General features: G+C 32.6%; 2 protein-coding genes across 2 annotated transcripts; one reads left to right on the top strand and one right to left on the bottom strand.

Moving 5' to 3' along the window:
- Positions 1–105: 105 nt before the first annotated feature.
- Positions 106–3,275, top strand: LOC132752308 (translation factor Guf1, mitochondrial-like; the record flags this gene model as incomplete). The annotated part of the gene is made up of 5 exons (XM_060742619.1): positions 106–267; positions 1,329–1,393; positions 2,117–2,229; positions 2,469–2,559; positions 3,074–3,275. Coding segments are annotated over 5 exons (633 nt in total), but the record flags the coding sequence as incomplete, so codon positions are not given.
- A 5,044-nt stretch (positions 3,276–8,319) lies between these two features.
- Positions 8,320–10,106, bottom strand: LOC132752307 (uncharacterized). Its single transcript, XM_060742617.1, has 4 exons — positions 9,881–10,106; positions 9,168–9,659; positions 8,814–8,867; positions 8,320–8,621 (listed from the first exon to the last, which is right to left on the bottom strand). Exons 1-4 carry the CDS (start codon positions 9,978–9,980, stop codon positions 8,320–8,322), a joined length of 948 nt encoding a protein of 315 aa, XP_060598600.1. The 5' UTR covers positions 9,981–10,106.
- Positions 10,107–23,372: the final 13,266 nt, after the last annotated feature.

The following is a 23,372-nucleotide window of genomic DNA, read 5'->3' as shown; positions in this document are numbered from 1 at the left end:
GGTTTAATCGGAGAGGACTTTAGGTTTGTTGAATGAGTATGCTGATTTTATTTTGATGTAGCACAAGTCATTGGATTTTTTTAATGCTCTTAACTCATTATATAGGGTGTGCAAGCTCAAACTGTAGCCAACTTTTTCCTAGCATTTGACAGAGATTTACCAGTGATACCTGTTCTCAACAAGATTGATCTTAAAGGTGCTCAACCAAATGTTGTCATGCAACAGCTTCATAAACTGTTTGATATTCTACCCGAGGATGTTTTACAGGTAAACTTGTAGTCATTTACATTGAAGCCTTATTCTACTCATTTTCTTCAATGAACATGTCATGCTTTCATTTTTAGCTCACCTGTCACAAAGTGACATGGTGAGCTTTTGTGATTGCTTTTCGTCCGGCATCAGGCCGTAAACTTTTACTTTAAACAATATCTCCTCATAAACTGCTAAGCCAATTTCATCCAAACTTCACAGGAATGTTCTTTTGGTACTCAACTTTAAAAATTGTTCAAAGAATTTAATTCAATGCAGAACTCAGGTTGTCATGGCAACCGAAAGAAAAAACTAAAAATATCTTCTTTTAGAAAACCGAAGGAGCTAGAGCTTAAATATTTGGCATGAAACATCTTCTAGTGAGTGTCTACCAAGTTTGTTCAAATAAATGCCCTGGGGTCAAAATTGGCCCTGCCTGGGGGGGGGGGGGGGGGGGGGGGGGGGGGGGGGGTCATTGATTTTCCTCATTTGTATAAAGTAAAATCTTCTTTTAAAAAAACCCAAATAGTTAGAGCTTAGATATTAAGCATGACACATCTTCTAGTAGGTGTCTACCAAGTTTGTTCAAATAAAAGCCCTTGGGTAAAAATTGGCCCTGCCCTGGGGGCCATTGATATTCCTTATTTGTATATAGTAAAAACTTAAAAAATCCTTTTAAAAAACCCAAATAGCTGGAGCTTAGATATTAAGCATGAAATATCCTCTAGTGGGTGTCTACCAAGTTTGTTCAAATAAGGGCTGCTGGGTTAAAATTGGCCCCGCCCCAGGGGTCATTGATTTTCCTTAAATGTATATAGTAAAAACTTAAAAAACATGAAAATGCCACTTTATTGGATAATGGTGATGTCAATATAGTTTTATATGAAAGGCTGCTGTCAATTTATGTAGAAGTGTCACTTTATTCTCAAAAAAGGAAATTTGCTGTATTATAAATTTGTAATAAATATTCATGACAGGTTATATGACCGTATACAAACTATTGTTTGCAATATAACACATGCCTATATTAGAATCTTCAATGTCTTTGACAATTTTAAAGTATGATTAGTTTGTTATAGATTTCAGCAAAGTTGGGTACTGGAATTGATGAAGTACTTCAGCAAATTGTAGAAAGAATTCCATCGTAAGTGCAGATCATTATTAATTTGATTTTAGTCAAGAGATGAATAGCAATAAGATATTATAAAAATCTGGTATATGATAATATTGGTGCTTTAATAATTTGCTGCATATATATAAAAGAATTTGACAATTTACGTATATCAGCTGTTAATATTGATATTTTTATATTTTGTTAATAATATTATATAGAGTGTTGACCTCAGAATTACTGCCACTTTTGGTAAGGGAGGTAAATATTGTAAAAATTGGGAACTATCTATAGTGTACTAGAATGATACATTTTTGCTTAAAGTGACATTATGCCCATCAAAGGGTATATATAAATAAGTTTTCATTTTGCAATAATTCCTTTTGATTTAGTAATTGACTTCGCAAAAACAATAATGCCAAATCCTAAGGAATTTTCTGTAAATATCCATTGAATTTATGTGTACTGTTCAGTTTATAAAGAGAGTGGGGCAGTCTTTTTATATTTAAGGCAGATTTATAATTTTATCCTAAACATTTTCAAATATCACCTGTTGGTCAAACACCATTTTAACAGTCAATCATTTGAAATATAAAGTAAATTCAGCTCTACTTGACCATTAAGACAGTTTTTGCAGAGATGTCAGTAACAATAAGGTAAAGACAATGTGGATCATTGGCTCTTATTTAACAGATGCTGTCATATAATAGTTTTGGAACATAATGCAGTAAATGAATGCATTGTTGTATATTTCAGACCTGTTGCAGATGTTAAGAAACCATTAAAATGCTTGATGTTTGATTCATGGTATACACCATATAGAGGTGCTGTAGCAAGTATAGCTGTACTAGATGGAGTTGTCAAAAAAGGTTATATGTGTAAATTGTCAATTAACCATAACTTGCAAAATTTCTTAAACTTCCATTTTTAAGATGACCAGAAATTGAGAATACATGAGACAAGGGTAATCACTTCTCATTGACGTTTTGGATAAATAAAAGCAAATTCATTAACCTCAGACATTGAAGGTCAACTTTCTATTTCTGCTGTTTTAAAGTTTCAATTCTTGTAAGATGAAAATATTCTCTCTCTTGTTTTTTTTATACAGGTGATAAAATCATGACTCATCACAAACAAAAGGTACATGAGGTACAAGAGATTGGTATAATGTATCCAACAGAATTCCCTACACATGCCTTGTAAGTTTATCACCATATTTGATGGTTTACAATAAATTAAGCATAGGTTAACTTAACACACATCTAAACAATTGATCTGTAAATATCAAATCAATGTTTGGTTGAGAAATGAAAAAAATAAAACAAGACAATAAAGTCAGAGATTTGTTTTAAGAATCAAGTATTGTATATGGTATAGTTTCAACATTTAACTATATGAACATAGGATTTACTGGTTTGATGTTTGATATTTTTCCAGAATTATTAATCTCCTTTGTTTAATATTTTATCTTGTCTTCTTCAATGTTCCATGACACTAAACTTTTCCTAAGTGTTGGTGAATTCTCATCACAGTTAGCTGTCTAATTAGTGGTCGCAAAAGTTGCTTAACACATTAAAAATATAAAGAGAAAATGATCTGGATATTCATAGCTGTTGCTAAAGATAAAAGTAGCTAAAACACATGGTCACTTTGGCAAGTAAGACTGTAATTATTATATTTTAACTTTCAATGTCACATGTTATTTATCAATAGATATGCAGGACAGGTGGGCTATATCATAGCAAATATGAAGAATATTAAAGATGCTTTGGTTGGAGAAACAATATATCACCAGAATAAACCAACAGAACCCATGCCAGGATTTAAACCTGCCAAACCTATGGTAAAATATTGTAACCTTACATTTCCCCCAGGAAGACAGATACCCTTTGTGTGTTTGATAGCTTGTAATTAACAGAACAATTGTTACTTTATTGTTGTCTGGTATACTGGTTGGGGAGATAACTTCGGCTGGTTGATAAACTCGGCTTTTTATACCCCCGCACAAGAAAGTTGTAAGGGGGGTATACTGGAATCAGCTTGTCCGTCCGGCTGTCCGGCCATTGATTTTGAGGTCACTAGGTCAAAGGTCAAGGTCACAGGGGCCTTGATTTCAAAAAGCTTGTCCGCCCAATAACTTAAGATTCCTTTGACCTACAGTCGTCATATTTGGCATGGAGGTTAGTCATGATAAGTAGATGACCCCTATTGATTTTGAGGTCACCAGGTCAAAGGTCAAGGTCACAGGGGCCTTGACTTCAAAAAGCTTGTCCGCCCAATAACTTAAGATTCCTATGACCCATAGTCTTCATATTTGGCATGGAGGTTAGTCATGATTAGTAGATGACCCCTATTGATTTTGAGGTCATCAGGTCAAAGGTCAAGGTCACAGGGGCCTTGGCTTCAAAAAGCTTGTCCGCCCAATAACTTAAGATTCCTTTGACCCATAGTCTTCATATTTGGCATGGAGGTTAGTCATGATTTGTAGATGACCCCTATTAATTTTGAGGTCATCAGGTCAAAGGTCAAGGTCACAGGGGCCTTGACTTCAAAAATCTTGTCCGCCCTATAACTTAAGATTCCTTTGACCCACAGTCTTCATGTTTGGCATGGAGGTTAGTCATGATTAGTAGATGACCCCTATTGATTTTGAGGTCACCAGGTCAAAGGTCAAGGTCACAGGGACTTTGACTTCAAAAAGTTTGTCTGCCCAATAACTTTAGAGTCCTTTGACCCACAGTCTTCATATTTGGCATGGATGTTGATCATGATAAGTAGATGACCCCTTGTGATTTTGAGGTCACTGGATCAAAGGTCAAGGTCATAGGGACTTTGACTTCAAAAAGTTTGTCCACCCATTTACTTAAGATTCCTTTGACCCACAATCTTCATATTTGGCATGGATGTTGATCATGACTATAAGGTGACCCCTATTGACTTTGAGGTCACTGGGTCAAAGATCAAGGTCACAGGGACCTTGACAAAAAAAAGCTTTTCTTCTCAATTGCTAAAGAATGTCCTGTCCGCAATGTATTGATTTTGACATTTTCACATTTGAAGCTTGTAGAATACATAACTTAGCAATGCACTGGCTTAGTAACCTCAGATTTGGCAGGGAGGTTGTCCTTGAGCTCTAAATGGCCACTGTTGATTCTGACAAAGTGGTATGCGGGGGTATTCACGCCAAGGTAGTGGCAGTTCTAGTTATAATTAACTCGAGTTATCGGAATTTTTAATCTAATCAAACTCACAATCTCATACTATCGCTGGAATTCGACAATATCTGGAAATTTTGTCAAGTTTGGTAAGATATTTTAAAAATAACACAAACGTTAACCTGTTTGTTTACAGAACATGCCTATAAAAAGTACGGGAATCCCATTGTTGTGCGCATGTGCAGCAGATGCTCATTTTGAGGCTCGCAGAGGGGTACTTTTATATATTGACCGACTACCGGTAAAGCAGACGACGTTTACGTATACATTTTGTAGATGAAATTTAGACTCACTTTTGTCTTGCTAACTCAGAAAAAAGGCTGATTACACAATTGTAACCTTTAATTGGAATGGATTGAAAAACTGATATGTTAAATGCTCCTTTTATATGTTAATGTGTAGGTTGAATACCACTAAATTAATTTCTTCTTCACTCTGTTAAGCTAAGCAAAAATTAATTTGAATCACTAATTCTTTAACTACATATTTCGTTATACGTTAATAAATGATAATGCATGTGTTTTTACGTAAAAATGATTTATATGTTACATAGTACGTTGCATATAAATATCGTGTTATTATAGATATTCATTATACTAACGTAATGCTCACCAATTTTGGTAACAAATATTTTTTATTTGACATAAATGAACAGCAAAGAAATAATAAAATGTCTAAACATGTTATTTTACGTTTTAACTTACTCATTTAAGAAGGAAAACAAAGAGCCGGAATTATCTACTCGCGCACGTTAAAAATATCCTTTTTACGTACCTCTTCCAGGGCCTCTCAAAATTACCCATTATGTTTCTAAATATAACTTTTATGGTGATACCGGAAAATCCAAGAGCTGAAGTTTATTATGGTGCAAGATTCATCAGAATACGTAAACAAATAAATGAAATATGCCCCAAAAACACTGATTTTCAGCCGAGTTTATCTCCCAAACCAGTACATTTGTTGGAATATGTGGGCTTGATAGCTTGTAGTTAACAGAACAATTGTTACTTTATTGTTGTCTGGTATACGTTTGGTGGAATATGTGGGCTTGATAGCTTGTAGTTAACAGAACAATTGTTACTTTATTGTTGTCTGGTATACTGTTTGGTGGAATATGTGGACTTGATAGCTTGTAGTTAACAGAACAATCGTTACTTTATTGTTGTCTGGTATATGTTTGGTGGAATATGTGGACTTGATAGCTTGTAGTTAACAGAACAATCGTTACTTTATTGTTGTCTGGTATACTGGTTGGTGGAATATGTGGGCTTGATAGCTTGTAGTTAACAGAACAATTGTTACTTTATTGTTGTCTGGTATATGTTTGGTGGATTAGTGTGTTTGATAGCTTGTAATTAACAGAACAATTGTTGCTTTATTGTTGTCTGGTATATGTTTGGTGGAATATGTGGGCTTGATAGCTTGTAATTAACAGAACAATTGTTGCTTTACTCTTGTCTGGTATATGTTTAGTGGAATATGTGTGTTTGATAGCTTGTAATTAACAGAACAATTGCTACTTTATTGTTGTCTGGTATATGTTTAGTGGAATATGTGTGTTTGATAGCTTGTAATTAACAGAACAATTGTTGCTTTATTGTTGTCTGGTATATGTTTGGTGGAATATGTGGGCTTGATAGCTTGTAGTTAACAGAACAATTGTTACTTTATTGTTGTCTGGTATATGTTTAGTGGAATATGTGTGTTTGATAGCTTGTAGTTAACAGAACAATTGTTGCTTTATTCTTGTCTGGTATATGTTTGGTGGATTAGTGTGTTTGATAGCTTGTAATTAACAGAACAATTGTTGCTTTATTGTTGTCTGGTATATGTTTGGTGGAATATGTGGGCTTGATAGCTTGTAATTAACAGAACAATTGTTACTTTATTCTTGTCTGGTATATGTTTAGTGGAATATGTGTGTTTGATAGCTTGTAATTAACAGAACAATTGTTACTTTATTGTTGTCTGGTATATGTTTAGTGGAATATGTGTGCTTGATAGCTTGTAATTAACAGAACAATTGTTACTTTATTGTTGTCTGGTATATGTTTGGTGGAATATGTGGGCTTGATAGCTTGTAATTAACAGAACAATTGTTGCTTTATTCTTGTCTGGTATATGTTTAGTGGAATATGTGTGTTTGATAGCTTGTAATTAACAGAACAATTGTTACTTTATTGTTGTCTGGTATATGTTTAGTGGAATATGTGTGCTTTAAGGCTTGTAATTAACAGAACAATTGTTACTTTATTGTTGTCTGGTATATGTTTAGTGGAATATGTGTGTTTGATAGCTTGTAATTAACAGAACAATTGTTACTTTATTGTTGTCTGGTATATGTTTAGTGGAATATGTGGGCTTGATAGCTTGTAGTTAACAGAACAATTGTTACTTTATTCTTGTCTGGTATATGTTTGGTGGAATATGTGTGTTTGATAGCTTGTAATTAACAGAACAATTGTTACTTTATTGTTGTCTGGTATATGTTTAGTGGAATATGTGTGTTTGATAGCTTGTAGTTAACAGAACAATTGTTGCTTTATTCTTGTCTGGTATATGTTTGGTGGATTAGTGTGTTTGATAGCTTGTAATTAACAGAACAATTGTTGCTTTATTCTTGTCTGGTATATGTTTGGTGGAATATGTGGGCTTGATAGCTTGTAATTAACAGAACAATTGTTGCTTTATTCTTGTCTGGTATATGTTTAGTGGAATATGTGTGTTTGATAGCTTGTAATTAACAGAACAATTGTTACTTTATTGTTGTCTGGTATATGTTTAGTGGAATATGTGTGCTTGATAGCTTGTAATTAACAGAACAATTGTTACTTTATTGTTGTCTGGTATATGTTTGGTGGAATATGTGGGCTTGATAGCTTGTAATTAACAGAACAATTGTTGCTTTATTGTTGTCTGGTATATGTTTAGTGGAATATGTGTGTTTGATAGCTTGTAATTAACAGAACAATTGTTACTTTATTGTTGTCTGGTATATGTTTAGTGGAATATGTTGTGTTTTGATAGCTTGTAATTAACAGAACAATTGTTACTTTATTGTTGTCTGGTATATGTTTAGTGGAATATGTGTGTTTGATAGCTTGTAGTTAACAGAACAATTGTTACTTTATTGTTGTCTGGTATATGTTTGTGGAATATGTGGGCTTGATAGCTTGTAATTAACAGAACAATTGTTACTTTATTGTTGTCTGGTATATGTTTAGTGGAATATGTGTGTTTGATAGCTTGTAATTAACAGAACAATTGTTACTTTATTGTTGTCTGGTATATGTTTAGTGGAATATGTGGGCTTGATAGCTTGTAGTTAACAGAACAATTGTTACTTTATTCTTGTCTGGTATATGTTTTGGTGGAATATGTGTGTTTGATAGCTTGTAATTAACAGAACAATTGTTACTTTATTGTTGTCTGGTATATGTTTAGTGGAATATGTGTGTTTGATAGCTTGTAATTAACAGAACAATTGTTACTTTATTGTTGTCTGGTATATGTTTGGTGGAATATGTGGCTTGATAGCTTGTAATTAACAGAACAATTGTTACTTTATTGTTGTCTGGTATATGTTTAGTGGAATATGTGTGTTTGATAGCTTGTAATTAACAGAACAATTGTTACTTTATTGTTGTCTGGTAACTATGTGTGCTTGAAGCTTGTTAGAACATGTGATACTTTATTGTTTAATTTATGTTTTGTGGACTGCCGTGTAGAGCAATTATCAAATTGTTAACCACTTTTGTGACGGACATTTCGAACATGTACTTTCCTCCAAGATAACTGTTCTTCGATGATCACAACACAGGTAACACCGAATCTAATACAACTGAGATCACCCGGTTCTGTTAGTATGAGATAATGACCATCTTGATATGACGACAGTAGGGAGAGAGCAAGCGTCGTTTTTCCACTGCCACGTGGACCGGAAATGACGATTACCTTTTTGGAGCGGAATTCTTCCAATGCATTTTCCAAAAAGTGTTCATCTGCCATCTTTGCTCTATGATGTTTATTGTAGGCAATTGATTGAACTGAAAAGGAAAAAACGAACATTCTTCTAAGATGACTAAGTTCCAGAGTTAACAATTTTTATAGATGTTTGACTATACTATTTCTAACATAAATGAAAAATCCATAATTGTGCAACACAATATTGATGCTATGATAATAAGTTATATATGCTTGCTTCTTTTCATCTAATAAAAATTCTGAATTTTACATACCAAGTAAGTTTTTGTAGTGTGGATCTGCTTCAACCTGTGACATACTGCTTTCTACTAAAAAACGAAATAAATAATATGGTATCATATAATTGAATCAGTAGCTCGTTCTTATCCTACACCGAACGTATATTTCAAATGGTAGGATTAGGACCATGTATTCTAACGGATTATGTCAAGTATCTAGATCTTGATGTTTATAAAAGGAAGTGACACACCTAACAAATAGCTGACTTACTACAAATGAGTGAAATATTTTTGTCATAAATAGTAATAAATAATCAGACACAGAAAGCCTTTAAAACATGGTTATATTTGTAAACAATAAAATGAATCAGCGTAATTAAATAAATGTACCTTCAATAAGGTCCACAGGTGAGTCTTCAGTGGTTGGTTTGTAGACAACGATTGGTTGTTTCATCATATCATGTCTAAAATGACGTTTCCATTCTTCTAAAATTGATTGGTCCATTATTATGACAACATCTAGCACATCATCATTGTCCATGGAGTCAGTTGTCTCTACAATATTATCCGCAATTGAACGAAAGTCTTTTGCCTTCTGTAAATCAAATGTACCTTCGCCAAATGGGTGAAGGAATACAACTAACTCGGCATCTTCATTACCGATGTGGCGCCAGTCAGTGGGACTTGAACATAGGATGCTTTCTCCCGCTTCATAATCCTGGTTATCAATAGCAGAGAGTGCCGCTTGTAGATATAGACCTTTGCCGTATCCTGACACGACCACTAGGTGATTATCTTCGATTTCTTTAATGATTCTCGCAGTTTCTGGTGGAGGTGTAAAATCACTGTCAAGTTTCTTCCTCAGCAACGACGCAAAGTTTTCTATTTGAAAACATAATGAAGATTACACGAGAAAAATGTTTAAGCATTGTAAATCAATAATAAGAATCATATAAACATTATATTATTTATTATATATAAAATTCTTTAATAACGAGTATCAACATTTACTGTCAGACATTGTCTCAATGGTTTAAACGACCACCAAATTATAATGGCAGTTACTTTTTGACATAAAGTTTAAAATTCATATGAAGGCTTACCTCTCATTTTTTCAAGTATATGATCAACAGTTTTGAAGCGTTTCAAACTTTTACCTCCGGCTCGTGTTCGCTTGACAGTGGTTTTATTCAGTGTCTTCATGGTTTTGCCTGTATCTTGTTTTTATTTCATCTATCTTTACCTTAAGGTTTTTCTATTTTTGTTTCCAACTTAACGATTTTGCTCATGTACCACGACCTTAGCACATCTCCTAGATCTGTTAATATAGAACTTTCTACCTCTTTAATATCTTGTTCAATCTTGTCTGCATAGCCTTGACCCTTAACAGATAATGCTAAGTTTACAATGTTCACACTAAGGTTTGTGTATATATTCTTAAAATCATGTTCTGTTATTTTACACGTACCTGCGATATGTTGGAGCTCATTTCTGATTGTCCTGATTTTTTCGATACACACAAGATCATTTTGGGCTAAGCTAAAAATGTTTTTCAACAGAGCAGTTAATAATGTCACATCCCATGCGCCGATATCTGTTTGACCTTGCCCAGCAGATGGAAATAACAAATCAAATTGATCCTTTCGTATAACACATTTCGGTTTTTGGGTAAGTCTATTGATATCTTTTCTCCTGAACGCTAAATAAGCATCTAATGTAGTGTATGGTGTTTTGAGATTAGGGTCTGCGGCTGCCTGTTTCAGAAACAGTTCCCGTAGAGGGCCAGGACATATATTTACCAAAATGGTAACTAGTCGATAATATTTGTCTGTCATTTTGTGCTGAAAAAAAAAAACAACAGCAAAAAAACCCCACTAAAACAACAACTAGGAACCCTAATAAATCATGGATGAAGTTCGCTGCATACTGTGCAGATTTGTTTTGGTGGAGAGGAGGGCGTGGAACAAAGAGGGTGTATGTGAGTCTCATGTTTTTGTTTTATTTTGTCTGGTAGACAGATAGATATACAGTGGCTTTTGATCCTAAAAAAATTGAATAATAATAAAAGTTCCTCCTAACCTGTATTTACTTTACAAGTGCCGCAACAAGTTTGCCAACTTTTAGTACTTTTCTTTTGGGGTCCTAGGGGAAGCAGTTAAAATGTCGCCTTTTAAATGCATCATGCAAACTTTTTGTTTTACGGGATTCTCTAAGAAGAGGGAGAGCTACTTTGCTTGGTTAAGTTTTTGCATTCAAAAAAACGGGGGGCCCACTTAAAAAAAAAACGGTAATTTATTCCTACCCAGGGTTTTTTTCCCCGAAAAAAAAATTTTAAAAAATTTAAAATTTTATCTTAAAAACCTTTTTTTAAAGGAGCCCCTTTGCCTGTGATATTTTTAAACCCGAGGATTTGAATAATTCTTGTGTTGGTTCAAAAAAGTCCCGCATTGTTTTCTTTTACTTGTTATAAATGTCAAATCACGAATTTTTTTTTTTACAAGAAATTGCTGTATTCTGGTTAACCTGGAATCACATACGCATGAGATTGTAAAGCGAATATGGCCCAAAGAGAACTCGCATCACGACTCCTTAATAACAAGAAGTTCAATGCTTTAATTATGACGCCAGCCAAACTTCGTACACTTTTACCGAATATTTCTATTGGATGATATTTACATATCAGGTACTTGTATTTCATGCAGGCTTGATGCAAAGTTGCTTATGTCGGAATCGAATGAATCAAATACCTTTAAATTACATTCTTTTAGTAGTCCTTATTGTGCCCTTCACAGAATGCGTACGCACCAATGCTGTTTCCGTTTCTAATGAAAATACCTAATGTAAAAAGGTATCATGTTTGTACATTCCATACTCGTCTATCATGCAATGTTCATGACAACAAACAACATGGACAAAAACTCTACAAGATAAAGTGAAGTTTAATATGGCTAGCTTATTGCAATATTTCTATAACACAATAAATGGTACTATGGTAATTGAAAAAAAATATGTAAATGCATATGAAGTATATCTTAAACATATATGTATTTTCATAATAATACATTTGATAGAATACTCAAATATCACATATTAAGTCCACAATTAAACAGGTAACATGTAAATTTTAAGTTTTAAATCGTACAGTCTTATTTTGAATCGCTGTTTAACATCATAATATGAGTTTTTGATCTTACTTGATATTTATTCAAATCAAATAAATTTATTTTCCTACACGAGGCTAGTTGTATAAAATTAATGATTCGAAATTGTACCAATAATCACATGAACAACGTTTAACTAAGACATAAAAGTTATTGTAAAAATAATAATTTACTTGTATTTATGTCATTTATCCAACTCTTTTCAGCAACGTGTTATCCGTTCAGAGGTAAGGTATAAACGAAAGTTGAATTATAATTAAAATTTAGATACCTTTATTAGTCTTTGGTACTTTATATGTGAAGTGACAAAAAAGTAGGAAGCATTTATCTAAAATCTGAAAATGTGTTGTGATAAACTAAAATAAGAGCCACCACCGGGCAGGAGCAACGCTCGACTTTTTATATTCTTTCAAATTAAAAAGTTTAAACAAATCTTTTTTTAAATGAAGAAAAAAAGATTTGTTGTTTTGCACAAGTATTTTACAGCTAAAACTGTGCACATGGTTCAAATTTCATAGATGTACATAAAATCTAGGTAAACTTCTGTTAAAGTTCAATTTTTATCTAAACATGCGCACATGACTTAATTTCATAGCTGTATATCAAATGATAAGAAAGTCACTTAATTAAAATCTAGGTCAGCTGATATCAAAGTTTAATTTTACATCTTAACACATGCATATGACAAAATATATCACTTCAACAAATTATCTAGGCCATCTGATATCAAAGTTTGATTTTACATCTAAAGCTTTGTACATGGTCCAAATGTCAAAGCTGTACATCAAGGGACATTGAAGTCTGTCACTTTGGCGAATTCTAGGTAAGCTGATATCTAAGTTCAATTTTACATCTAAAACTGCGCACAGGTGTACATCAAAGGACAGAAAAGAAGGCCACTTTATCAAACTATATATCAGCTGATATCAAAAGAAAGGTATCATCATCATCAAAATCTAAGTCAAATTTTATATTTAAGACTGTGCATGTGGTCCAAATCTATAGAATTAAATAATCGAATTTCATTAATTTGACCTCGGTCAAGGTCAATAAAAAGGTCAATGACAAATCTAAATTATTCAATATATTCAATTATACCAATTTGTTTGGTAGCAAGTCTCTATTTGTCCAAATATAAATAAAATCTGTAAATACATAAGAAATTTATGACATTTTTACCAATTTGAAAATTCAATAATTTGATATTGACGGTCAAGGCAATTTAAAGCTCATGGTAAAGGTCAGTTCAACTATTTAGAATGTATTGTCCAAAAGGTTGTTTTGTCCAAGTATGAAGATAATCCATTAATTAATCACAAAAATATGACCTTTAAGGTCATGGTCATTTTTGCGGGAAAGTAAATGTCTTCTGGTCGGTTTAAAGGTTGTTCTGTTTAAGTATGAAGACAATTCTTTAAAAAAATTACAATGTTATAGTCACTTATAGCATAAATTAGTAAATTTCAAGCAACCGTTAGACATTTGACTTTGAAGGGTAAGGTCATTTATAAATGAAAATCAAGTTACGTTTAGTTTTTCTTGACGGTATTGTCCCAAGGTTTGTTGTGGCCAAGTATGAAGACAATACACTTAGAACTTAAAGATCCTGAAACACAATTTTTTCATGGTTTTATATCATAAATATGATGCTCAAATTAAGATGTATCAAAATTGTAAGTTCCAAAAAGCATTATTTATAAGGATATTACCGAATATATCTAATATTTCATGTAAATTAAGGGAGGTAATTAGAAATTCATTTTCTATAAAGCCCAACTTTTCAGTAAGAAATGAATGCATATATTTAATGATTATATGGAACAGAATTAATGCACTTATTCTATCTTGCTTGATGACATTGGAACTTGCATTATGCTTAATTCCATCTTGCTTGATGACATTGGAACTTGCATTATGCTTGATTCCATCTTGTTTGATGACATTGGAACTTGCATTATGCTTAATTCCATCTTGCTACATGACATTAGAACTTGCATTATGGTTGATTCCATCTTGCTTTATGATATTTAAACGTTGCATTATTCTGGATTCCATTTTCCATTATTTCATTCTAGGGATGGCAACGAATACCAAAATCAATACTCGAGTACTCGGTCATTTTTCCGATCGAGTACTCGGTTACTCGGATGATTTCCAATGATCTTGAAAGTTTTATCACACAATATCAACACCGTCTGCATGCTACTTTTGTTTTCTATTTTAATTCAAAGAATTCGTAACTACAAATAGGACTGCAAGAAATACATATATAAATATAAACATAAGAAATGCCAATGACAGCATTTATTATATACCTACAAATTTTCTCCCTAAAATACAGGATGAACTTGAAGCGCAAATGCAAATACGCTTCAACGGATAGATAATTCCGTATTATGTTATTGACAAATACGGTACCATATATGGAAGTGCCGGATTATTTTTGACGTTGGTTCCGATCTTAGCTGTGTATAAACGTAGCATTTGGAAACGGAAACCAAAATTATAAAAGGCGAGGCCGGTTTTGCAAAAATTACGTATTCATCCGTCGGTCATAAATTTATTTCTTGACAGCTACATTTCATTTTCTGAAATTTCTTATGGAAGTGTAGTATAATGAAATTCATTTATAATTCAAACGAAAAGGTATATAATAAAAGGAATATTATGTTGAAGTAGCTTTCTGAGCCTATGCATTTTTCTAGTCGCAATGTTGGAAAATTGATATTTCCGACCTTCGGTCTCGCGAGATTTCAATTTTCCACTGCTTCTCGTAGCAAAATACAAAGCCTCAACATAATATTCAGTATATATTTATGTTTTTACAATTAAATAGTTTCGGCTATATATATCATAAAAGGCCGAATGACGTAAACGACACAGGACTGTGTTCATTCCCATACGCGTGTCAAGCTGCTGATCGCCTCGTTAAATTTACGATATCATTTTCACACCTATGCAAGGATGTTTTGATTGCATTTAACAAGTATTTATACAGATACGTGTACATTTCCGAATTTCTGAACTAATCTTCCTAAATCGCAAAAGAGTAGAAATTAAATATTTTTTTCCGAGTAATCGATTATCAGTTTTGTTAACCGATATTCGGACGTTCGATCGAGTACTCGGTTAACCGGTTACTCGTTGCCATCCCTATTTCATTCAAACATTTCGTAGTGACCAATTCTTTCATTGAGTGATAACTATTAAACTGGAAAAAGCCTTTGGAATACTAAAATGTTAACGTCATATACCTTTATGTATAAGCTACCTTTCTTCATGCTCTATACAAACTATTTACGTTTTAGTTTTTTTTTGTATTACTTTTATGTAGAAGTCATTTAAAATTGACTATTTTTTGTTCCCTGATGGATTTTGTTAAAATGTGACTTATTTGATTTACAGCTCGCATGGCGTGATTACTATTAGCTTTCGCTTATATCCATTATTCAGTGTTTATGCTTAATAAAGCTCGGTGTCTGAGGCTTTGTGAATTATGTTTGATCATCTTACATTATGATAAACAATTTAAACAATGTCTAGCGATTTGTGAACTGTTAAGGGGCGAGAACTCTGTTATCGATATCAACGGATTTTTTCCATGATTCGCCTATCGTCGGAATTTTCCGTACATGTATATATTACGGAATACCGTTAGGGCCATTGTGGTTATACGTTAAAATACAGAGGGCGACAATGCTATAAATACGTACCAAGCGCTTAATACATAAATTGCAGTGGAAAGAATATAAATACAAGTAGTAAGGATTATGCAATATAATTTTATACATGTATATGTATACAGTCTAATAGAAAAAATATGCTCGTAAACAGTTATTCAATGGGGCAGTTATACGTACAGTGGCGGATTCAGGCCTTGGCTTAAGGGCTGCACCTACCCCCAAAGATACGTTGATGAGCTGGGATGGAATATATACGTGTAAGTTTCATGCAATAGTGGTCATAGTGTACTCCCTTATCAAAACATATAATGCTGTCATCCAGTTGTTAAGCACCTGCCTAGGTACTGCGATTGCGAAGGTCTTTATCTAATGACTTGGACATTAAAAAGCAAAACTTATTAATTGGCCTTTTAACTTAATAAATGTCTCAGAGTCACTAATAGTGGCGAATATGTATGTAACACATTAAAATATACATGTATAATAAGGTAAGAAGGAAGTTGTTTATTTTTGTGACATGTGCATAGTCAATTATAAATGTTGGGCATATGTGTGTCTGATTATAGATCAGACATCCCGCACACACCACCACATTCACATACATTAATCTTTGAAAATACTGAAGTGTTCACTTTGAACTTAATACATGTCTTTAGGATCATAAGGCCCATAAATCAGACATTAATTTTGACTAAGTTATAGCCCTTTGTTGGGACAATTCTATGATAGAATTGGTCATTTTGTACGTACAAAGGCCTGTTAAGATTGTTCATACCATAACTTGAGAGGGACTTAGTCCTGGTTTATTTTATTGGGTAGGGACATTGCCCATGGACAGTAGATATCCTATAAGGATGTTTAAGGTCACAGGTCAGATAAGCATGACACTTCATGTAAAATCCTTAGAAAGAATAAGCCGTAGTTTATATAACCTAAAAAGATCAGTAGATGACACCTAATAATTTTTAGGCAATTTGGTCAGAAATCAGGGTCACAATGACGCTAAATCTTTGACCAATCAATAACTTGTATAAATGGCACTTTTACGGGCAAGTGAAGTTGGGGCATCCTTGTTAGGAAAATTCATATAAATAGTGTAATTTGATTGGTTATTTATCTCGTTCGCACGACTTAACTTTCTCGTGGCCACGACTAAACTTTCTCGTGGCCACGACATAGTAACTTGTTTCAACGACTTATTTATCTCGTGGCCACGACTTAGTAACTCGTGGCCACGACTTAGTAACTCGTGGCCACGACTTAGTAACTCGTGGCCACGACTTAGTTATCACGTTCCCACGACTTAATTATCTCATGGCCACGACTTAGTAACTCGTGGCAACAACATAGTATCTCGTTCCCACGACTTAATATCTCGTGGCTACGATTTAGTAACCCGTGGCCACGACACAATATCTCGTGCGCACGAGATAAATAAAAACACACACATGTCACCTTTGTGCCACCATAAGTTTGATAAAATTCAATTTCACTTATCACACACGCTCAAAAGAAGTGTAAACAATTGTATAAGAGGTGAGTTGCCACTTGAAGGAGGAGTTATTAGAGACATATATAACTTTTTTTCCACATGCTGGCGGAATCTTCCAAAACACGCACTTTTCGTCTGTCGCATCGTGTTCTCTTTTTTTTTCAGTAAATTTACATGTCAGTCCCCAACTAACACTGTTCTGTATACGCCCCTATATAAAGTGGACGTAACTTTGTTTACTCCACGTGCCAAAATACGGGATCATCCGGAAAATAACGGGATGTACCGACAAAGCGACACCTGCTGTCATAATATGAACACAAATTATTGCAACTCGCATTATGCTTACTGCCAACTGCTTAGTGCGTACTGTCACATGCGACTATAATATCGCTATCGTTGTCATCTTCGTTGTCGATGCGCAGTGATCATGTATTGCATTGTATTTGTAATCAGTGAATATATTGAAGAAGACACATCAAATTCGCCAATTATTGATCAAAATGAATAGTTTATTTTGACATAATGTCGACAATATAAGTGGCAGATTTATAGCAAATTAAAGATACAACTACCATGTTACATATAGTTATAAAGAATGTTATCTTAAACACCAAACATAATATGTTGTCCTTAAAAAAAGATGCAACTAAACATATAGCATATTAAAATATGTGAGTTTGATGGTTTAGAAGGGAACACATAAGGTTGCAATTACATGAAAGTGCATTCAGTAATCATAAGGCATGATTGAATTCAGCAAAACGCAGGTTTTCATTGTCATAAAGAAGTATAGAAGCAAGCATAATGTAAGTTCCGATATCATAAAGCAAGATGGAATAAATGCATTAATTCTGTTCCATATGATTACATTAAATATGCACAAATATTTGCAGTACATATTTTACATATTCTTTGATTTTTGAAAATTGTTTCATAAGCATAATTATGTACACATATATATATATATATATATATATATATATATATATATATATATATATATATATATATATATATATATATATATAATTTCACTTAAGTGTGATAACAACCTCAATTTCAACATACAGGATCTTTATTAGTTTGGGACACGGTAACGAGAACGCCGACATGACTGTAACATCACCTCTATTTTGTTTCTTTGAAAAAAAAACCAAAAAAACAAAAACAAAAACAAACAAGCAAAAATCAACAACAAAAAAAACGTCGAGCCAAAACATGTGGTTTATCGCCACAATTAAATTGAATTAACTGCTCAAGATTTTGTAAGGCATCACATAAGGTATCACATTCATATATTTGATCTGAAATGAACATAAATGTTAATGCTTCTCATTTATCACTTGTCAACTTGAACCACAACGCTATAAACGGCATCTTATCCTGTTTTGTAAAAATATACGCTTATTAAAGGTTAATGAGCAATTTTAAAAATGACATCATACGTGCCATAATATAACATATGTTGTTTCATGTTTAGATATACCTGTAATAACATATTTTGTACCGTCAACATAGGTAGAATTTTCTATAAAAGTCTACTGCATTTCTGTGTAGGGCATTGACCGACTTGCCCTTCGTAGTTTGTGCATGCGCGAGAAATCATCTTCCGGTCGATAGAAACGGCCCGCATCGTAAAATGTATACCAAAGTACACATGTTTTAATTCGTTTTTTATTTTCAATGACGCAATGTGAGATAGAATTTAATACCATATAAAACTTCTATTTTATGCAAGTACTTGAATGTTTTGACAAATAAATGCATTGTAAGAGAAAACTACTTAATAATAAAATACATGTACCATACATGAATTAATATATCACTTCTGTATTAAAATAAGTGTCAACGATCCTTTTAATAGTATAATATTCACGATAACGTCAGCGGTCAAACATAAACATGAAATAAGGAAACACGCAAATTGCATTAAGTAAGGATACGTACTTAAAGGAGTAATACAGTGTTACACTGGCAATACTTAAGAAGACTTAAAATTTAGTTATCTATAAAGTTCAATTGAAAACGGTTTTAGGAGATCAACTTAAACTATTGATTATTCAAGCGATACGCCTGCGTATATCTCGTCAGCAAAATATATATCTTATAATAAAGCTATACGTAGTCTAATAAATATGTCACCAGTATAAGTTAAAGGATTTCAAGACGATTTTATTTCGGGTTTATTTACTTTCAAAATCGGCCAGATAACGAAACAACGTGTAGGTCCGTTAGATTACAGATGTAAGTTATCTTACTTTTTCGTTCAAGTACGAAATAAATCTACTTTTTTAGTATATGTGTATGCTTCACAGGGAATTTTATATTATGTTCCGAATTTTAAGTGCTTTGATCGTTAAGACGCTAACAGCAATCCGCACGTACGCCTCATGGTGAGTATGCAAAATACAAACATGCATACTTGATAGATTACATGTATATGAGAAATATCATCACTTCTTGGACTATTAAAATCTTATTTTGTATACATGTTTGTGTAATTTTATATTTGATAACAGTTATGTTAACTGGTATCTGGAGTATTTTGAGATATGCTTGCATACGTTGCTTTTAAGTTCGGTTAATTTTTACAATTAGTTCATAACCCCAAGCTTATCTCTTTTTTGTTTTGAAATGAAAATTGTTGCATATAAAACTTGAACGTAATAAAATCAAAATGAAGCAATTTTGCCTTTAAACATATATTAGATTTTCAACATTTGGGGGCGACCAATATAAACCATAAACTGCTTTCTTGTTTCAAGGACAATAAGATTTTAATAAGAGGCGAAAACCTGTTTCTCTTGGAAAGACAAGACACATTATAATATTTATAATAAAGAGTTTCCTTGTTGAAACTGAATAAACTTTATACAATCTATTTAATAGATCGTAAAAGATGGAACAACCCCTTTAAGCTGGAAAGAAGCTAAAAATATACCGCTCTTTAATTCAAATAAAAATGACACGGCATCATATAGGCCTATATTAATCACATCAACATTAAAAAAAATAATATAAAATGATCAAAACTAGACAATATAATCAATAAGAAAACAAAACAAAACTTTATCTCCGCCGCTCAGTCTTGTTGTAGATCTTATAACTCCTTTGATGATAATTTTGCTCAATTTCTAGGGCATTTGAAGAAAACAATTACATGAATTATTTGCCGTATTTCTTGATTTAGGCAATGAGTTTGCATAGTTATCGATTGGATGGAACAGCTATTAATTACTCAGACAAAATAATATGCTCTGATCAATAAAAGATGATTTCCATGCTATAAGATCCTTTTAAATCAAATGATACAACACTTAATTCACCGACTTTTAAATGAAATAAAACTATAATTGTAACAAATTTCAGTTAAAGTATACGTCGGTATTCACCCTTCAGCTCTTCTGTCTTCAGGAGATGAGCACTTAACATGCTGTAAAGACAATATGTTAACGTAATTAAACTCATGGCTGGCCTTTCTAAATAGAAATTAGAGATAATAGGAATCCCTAAAGAAAGTCTAAAACGGCAAAATTGGCTCGATTTGATTGCGTCTATTCACGGACTGCTAAATACTGCCCAAGCCCTCTAGCACCAGCTTAAGCAGAACTCAATATTTACACATGGTAATAATGGTGTAATTTTGAATTAAGAAACATCCGCAGGTGTGTTTATACGGCGGTTATCAAGGAACTTTCAAAGTGACACATTTGTGCTATTCCATTTAAAGCGACGTATGGCCCAGACAAAAACAGCGTGTGCCCTAAACGAGAAAACAATGAGTAAACAACTCACTTTTTGCTGAGGTATGATGTGTCTTTTATAGTACTACGTAAAAGATATACATTAATGCATGTATAAAATTCATATTTAGTGTAATTTCTGAGGGAGCGGAAGGGGCGAAATGGTCATAGAATTGTTATCAATTACTTTTATTGCTTTTATTATATGTTTTTTTTTTGTGTTAATTGTGTCATGTATAATTATGAATGAATACAATGCATTTACTCGGTTATGATCTTTGATCTTTAGATGTCATACAAAAAGAAAAAGAAAATACATGCGAAACACAACATCGTCTAATAAATCACTTATTTTATCTTACATGCTTAAAGAACTGTAAGTATAATATTTCAATCAATTGAAAAAGGTATTATTTTGGTCAAGTATATCCAGCTTTGTAATTGATGAGAACAAAAAAAAATTATCAAAAAACATGCTTATATACTAAGCGATAGTGAAAACAATGCACCAAAATGGCAAACAGGCAGAGATGATAGCCATTTTGGTGTAAAAACTGACATGGAATCATGAGTTTTGTACATTTTCATTAAATAACTTATTGTTTCACATACTATAACATGCTATTATGTCAATCAAGTTCAAGTTCAAGTGGAATAAATGCATGCAATTTACATTCTTTAGATATAATAGAGAACCCTAGTTTTTATAGGCCGGATTGCACACATCTGTCAACATTGGTAACCATATTGTACTGAACACAATATCAGGAGCTCTAGACACATTTACGTCCATGGCTGGTAAAAGCTTAAATTTTAGCTGTAGTAGCTCGCTTTGGCTTAAGCCGACACTACAATGTTTTCACATTGTTTTTGGCACGTTTTTGCAATCGGGAGTCATGGCCATAACAGTTATAGTCAGTAGTTTAAAATTTTAAAAGATTGAAACACAAAGACATTCAATAGATTGAATAATTAAAATGCTTTTATTCAGCCATGACCGTTTGCTACTAATAAATACTAGTGCGTGTTTTAAACTGTAATCTCATTCTTTATTCCAAAGTTGTATAGATAATCAAAGTTATTCAAATATCGATAATCATAATTTACTCTATTAGCTACGTCAAGGCAAATCTTGAACGCCCCATTTGTATGATATTGTTAACTTAACAGCAAGTCATGTGACCATCAGTTTGACACTAAGTAGTTTAAAATTTATCATACTCAAAGGAGATGTACATTACTTACATATTAAAATGCAATATTATGTTTTCAACGTTTAACAAAATGTTGTCTCCAACACTCGACATATGATGTTTACAAATGAGGACGAATGTATGCGAATTTAAATTATTCATGTGCTGGTTCAAATAAAGTCCGGCATATTTCCTTATAATTGTTACAAATGTCAAATCACGTTTTTGGTATTAAGACATACCGTCTTAAATTATGTCAAATTATTGTTTTCTGGGTAACACTGAAATTGTTTACTTATATTCTCATTGCATCGGGTTTTTCAAATAAAATACTATAACCTTTACTGTTGGTTAATCCCTTCGATGAGAACAAATTGTTAAAATCAAACAGTTAATACTGATGATTTTTGCTCTTTCAGTATTCTATATTCCAGAACGAAGAATGTGAACGCATACAATGCTTCTTCCGTTTCTAAGGAAATAACGAAATGTGAACGGTCTATACACGTGTATACATATGGTACTCGTCTAACATTTATGTAATTTGTCATGACAACAAAGACAAAAAGTCTGCAATATAAATTTCACTTTGATATGGCTAACTTACTGCGATTTCTGTCAACATTTATAACATATTATGCGGATTTGTAACAAAATATAGAATGAAATGGTAAATGAAAAAAAATATTTCAAGCAATGAAAGTATATCTCCTAAATAAATGTATTTTCGTAATCAAAATTCGATAAATGATTTTAATATCTAGTATCAAGTATACAATAAGCGTATCCTATACATTTTATGTTTTGAATCTTTACGTTTTATTTTGAGTCATCGGTTTGTTAAACTTAAAACATAGTATAAGTTTATGATATATTTATTCAAATCAAATAAATTTTGTTTTCTACACGAAAATAGTGTAGTACTTTAGTATAAAATTAATCATTTACGTTTGTACAAATAATCACTTCAATAATCAATAGATATTGTAAAAATAATGATTTACTTGTATATATATCAAATATGCAAAGCCGTCTTTTTAGCACCTTGTTATCCGTTCAGAGGTACGGTATAAACTAGCTTATCGGTCTAGATGCAATATTCCCCCTTTCAACGAAGGTTTATCTTCATTAATATTATGAGTCAGACCTAATACCATTACGATATTTCCTTACATACAGAAGTGGCATTTAAAGCATGCGGATTTTGGGTAGGGCAAAAATAGTTTTAGTCAGTAGTTAACAATTTAAATACAAAACGTAACAACAGATTAAAAGTAGTATATTGATAATTAACCAATGCAAAAGTGAATATTTAGTTAT

The sequence above is a fragment of the Ruditapes philippinarum genome, unplaced genomic scaffold (assembly GCF_026571515.1).
Source record: "Ruditapes philippinarum isolate M1 unplaced genomic scaffold, ASM2657151v2 ctg17078_1_1_1_1, whole genome shotgun sequence".
In the NCBI taxonomy this organism is placed as follows: Eukaryota; Metazoa; Mollusca; class Bivalvia; order Venerida; family Veneridae; genus Ruditapes; species Ruditapes philippinarum.
Note: the sequence above shows the minus strand (reverse complement) of the source record. Positions and strands in the feature narration are given on the sequence as shown.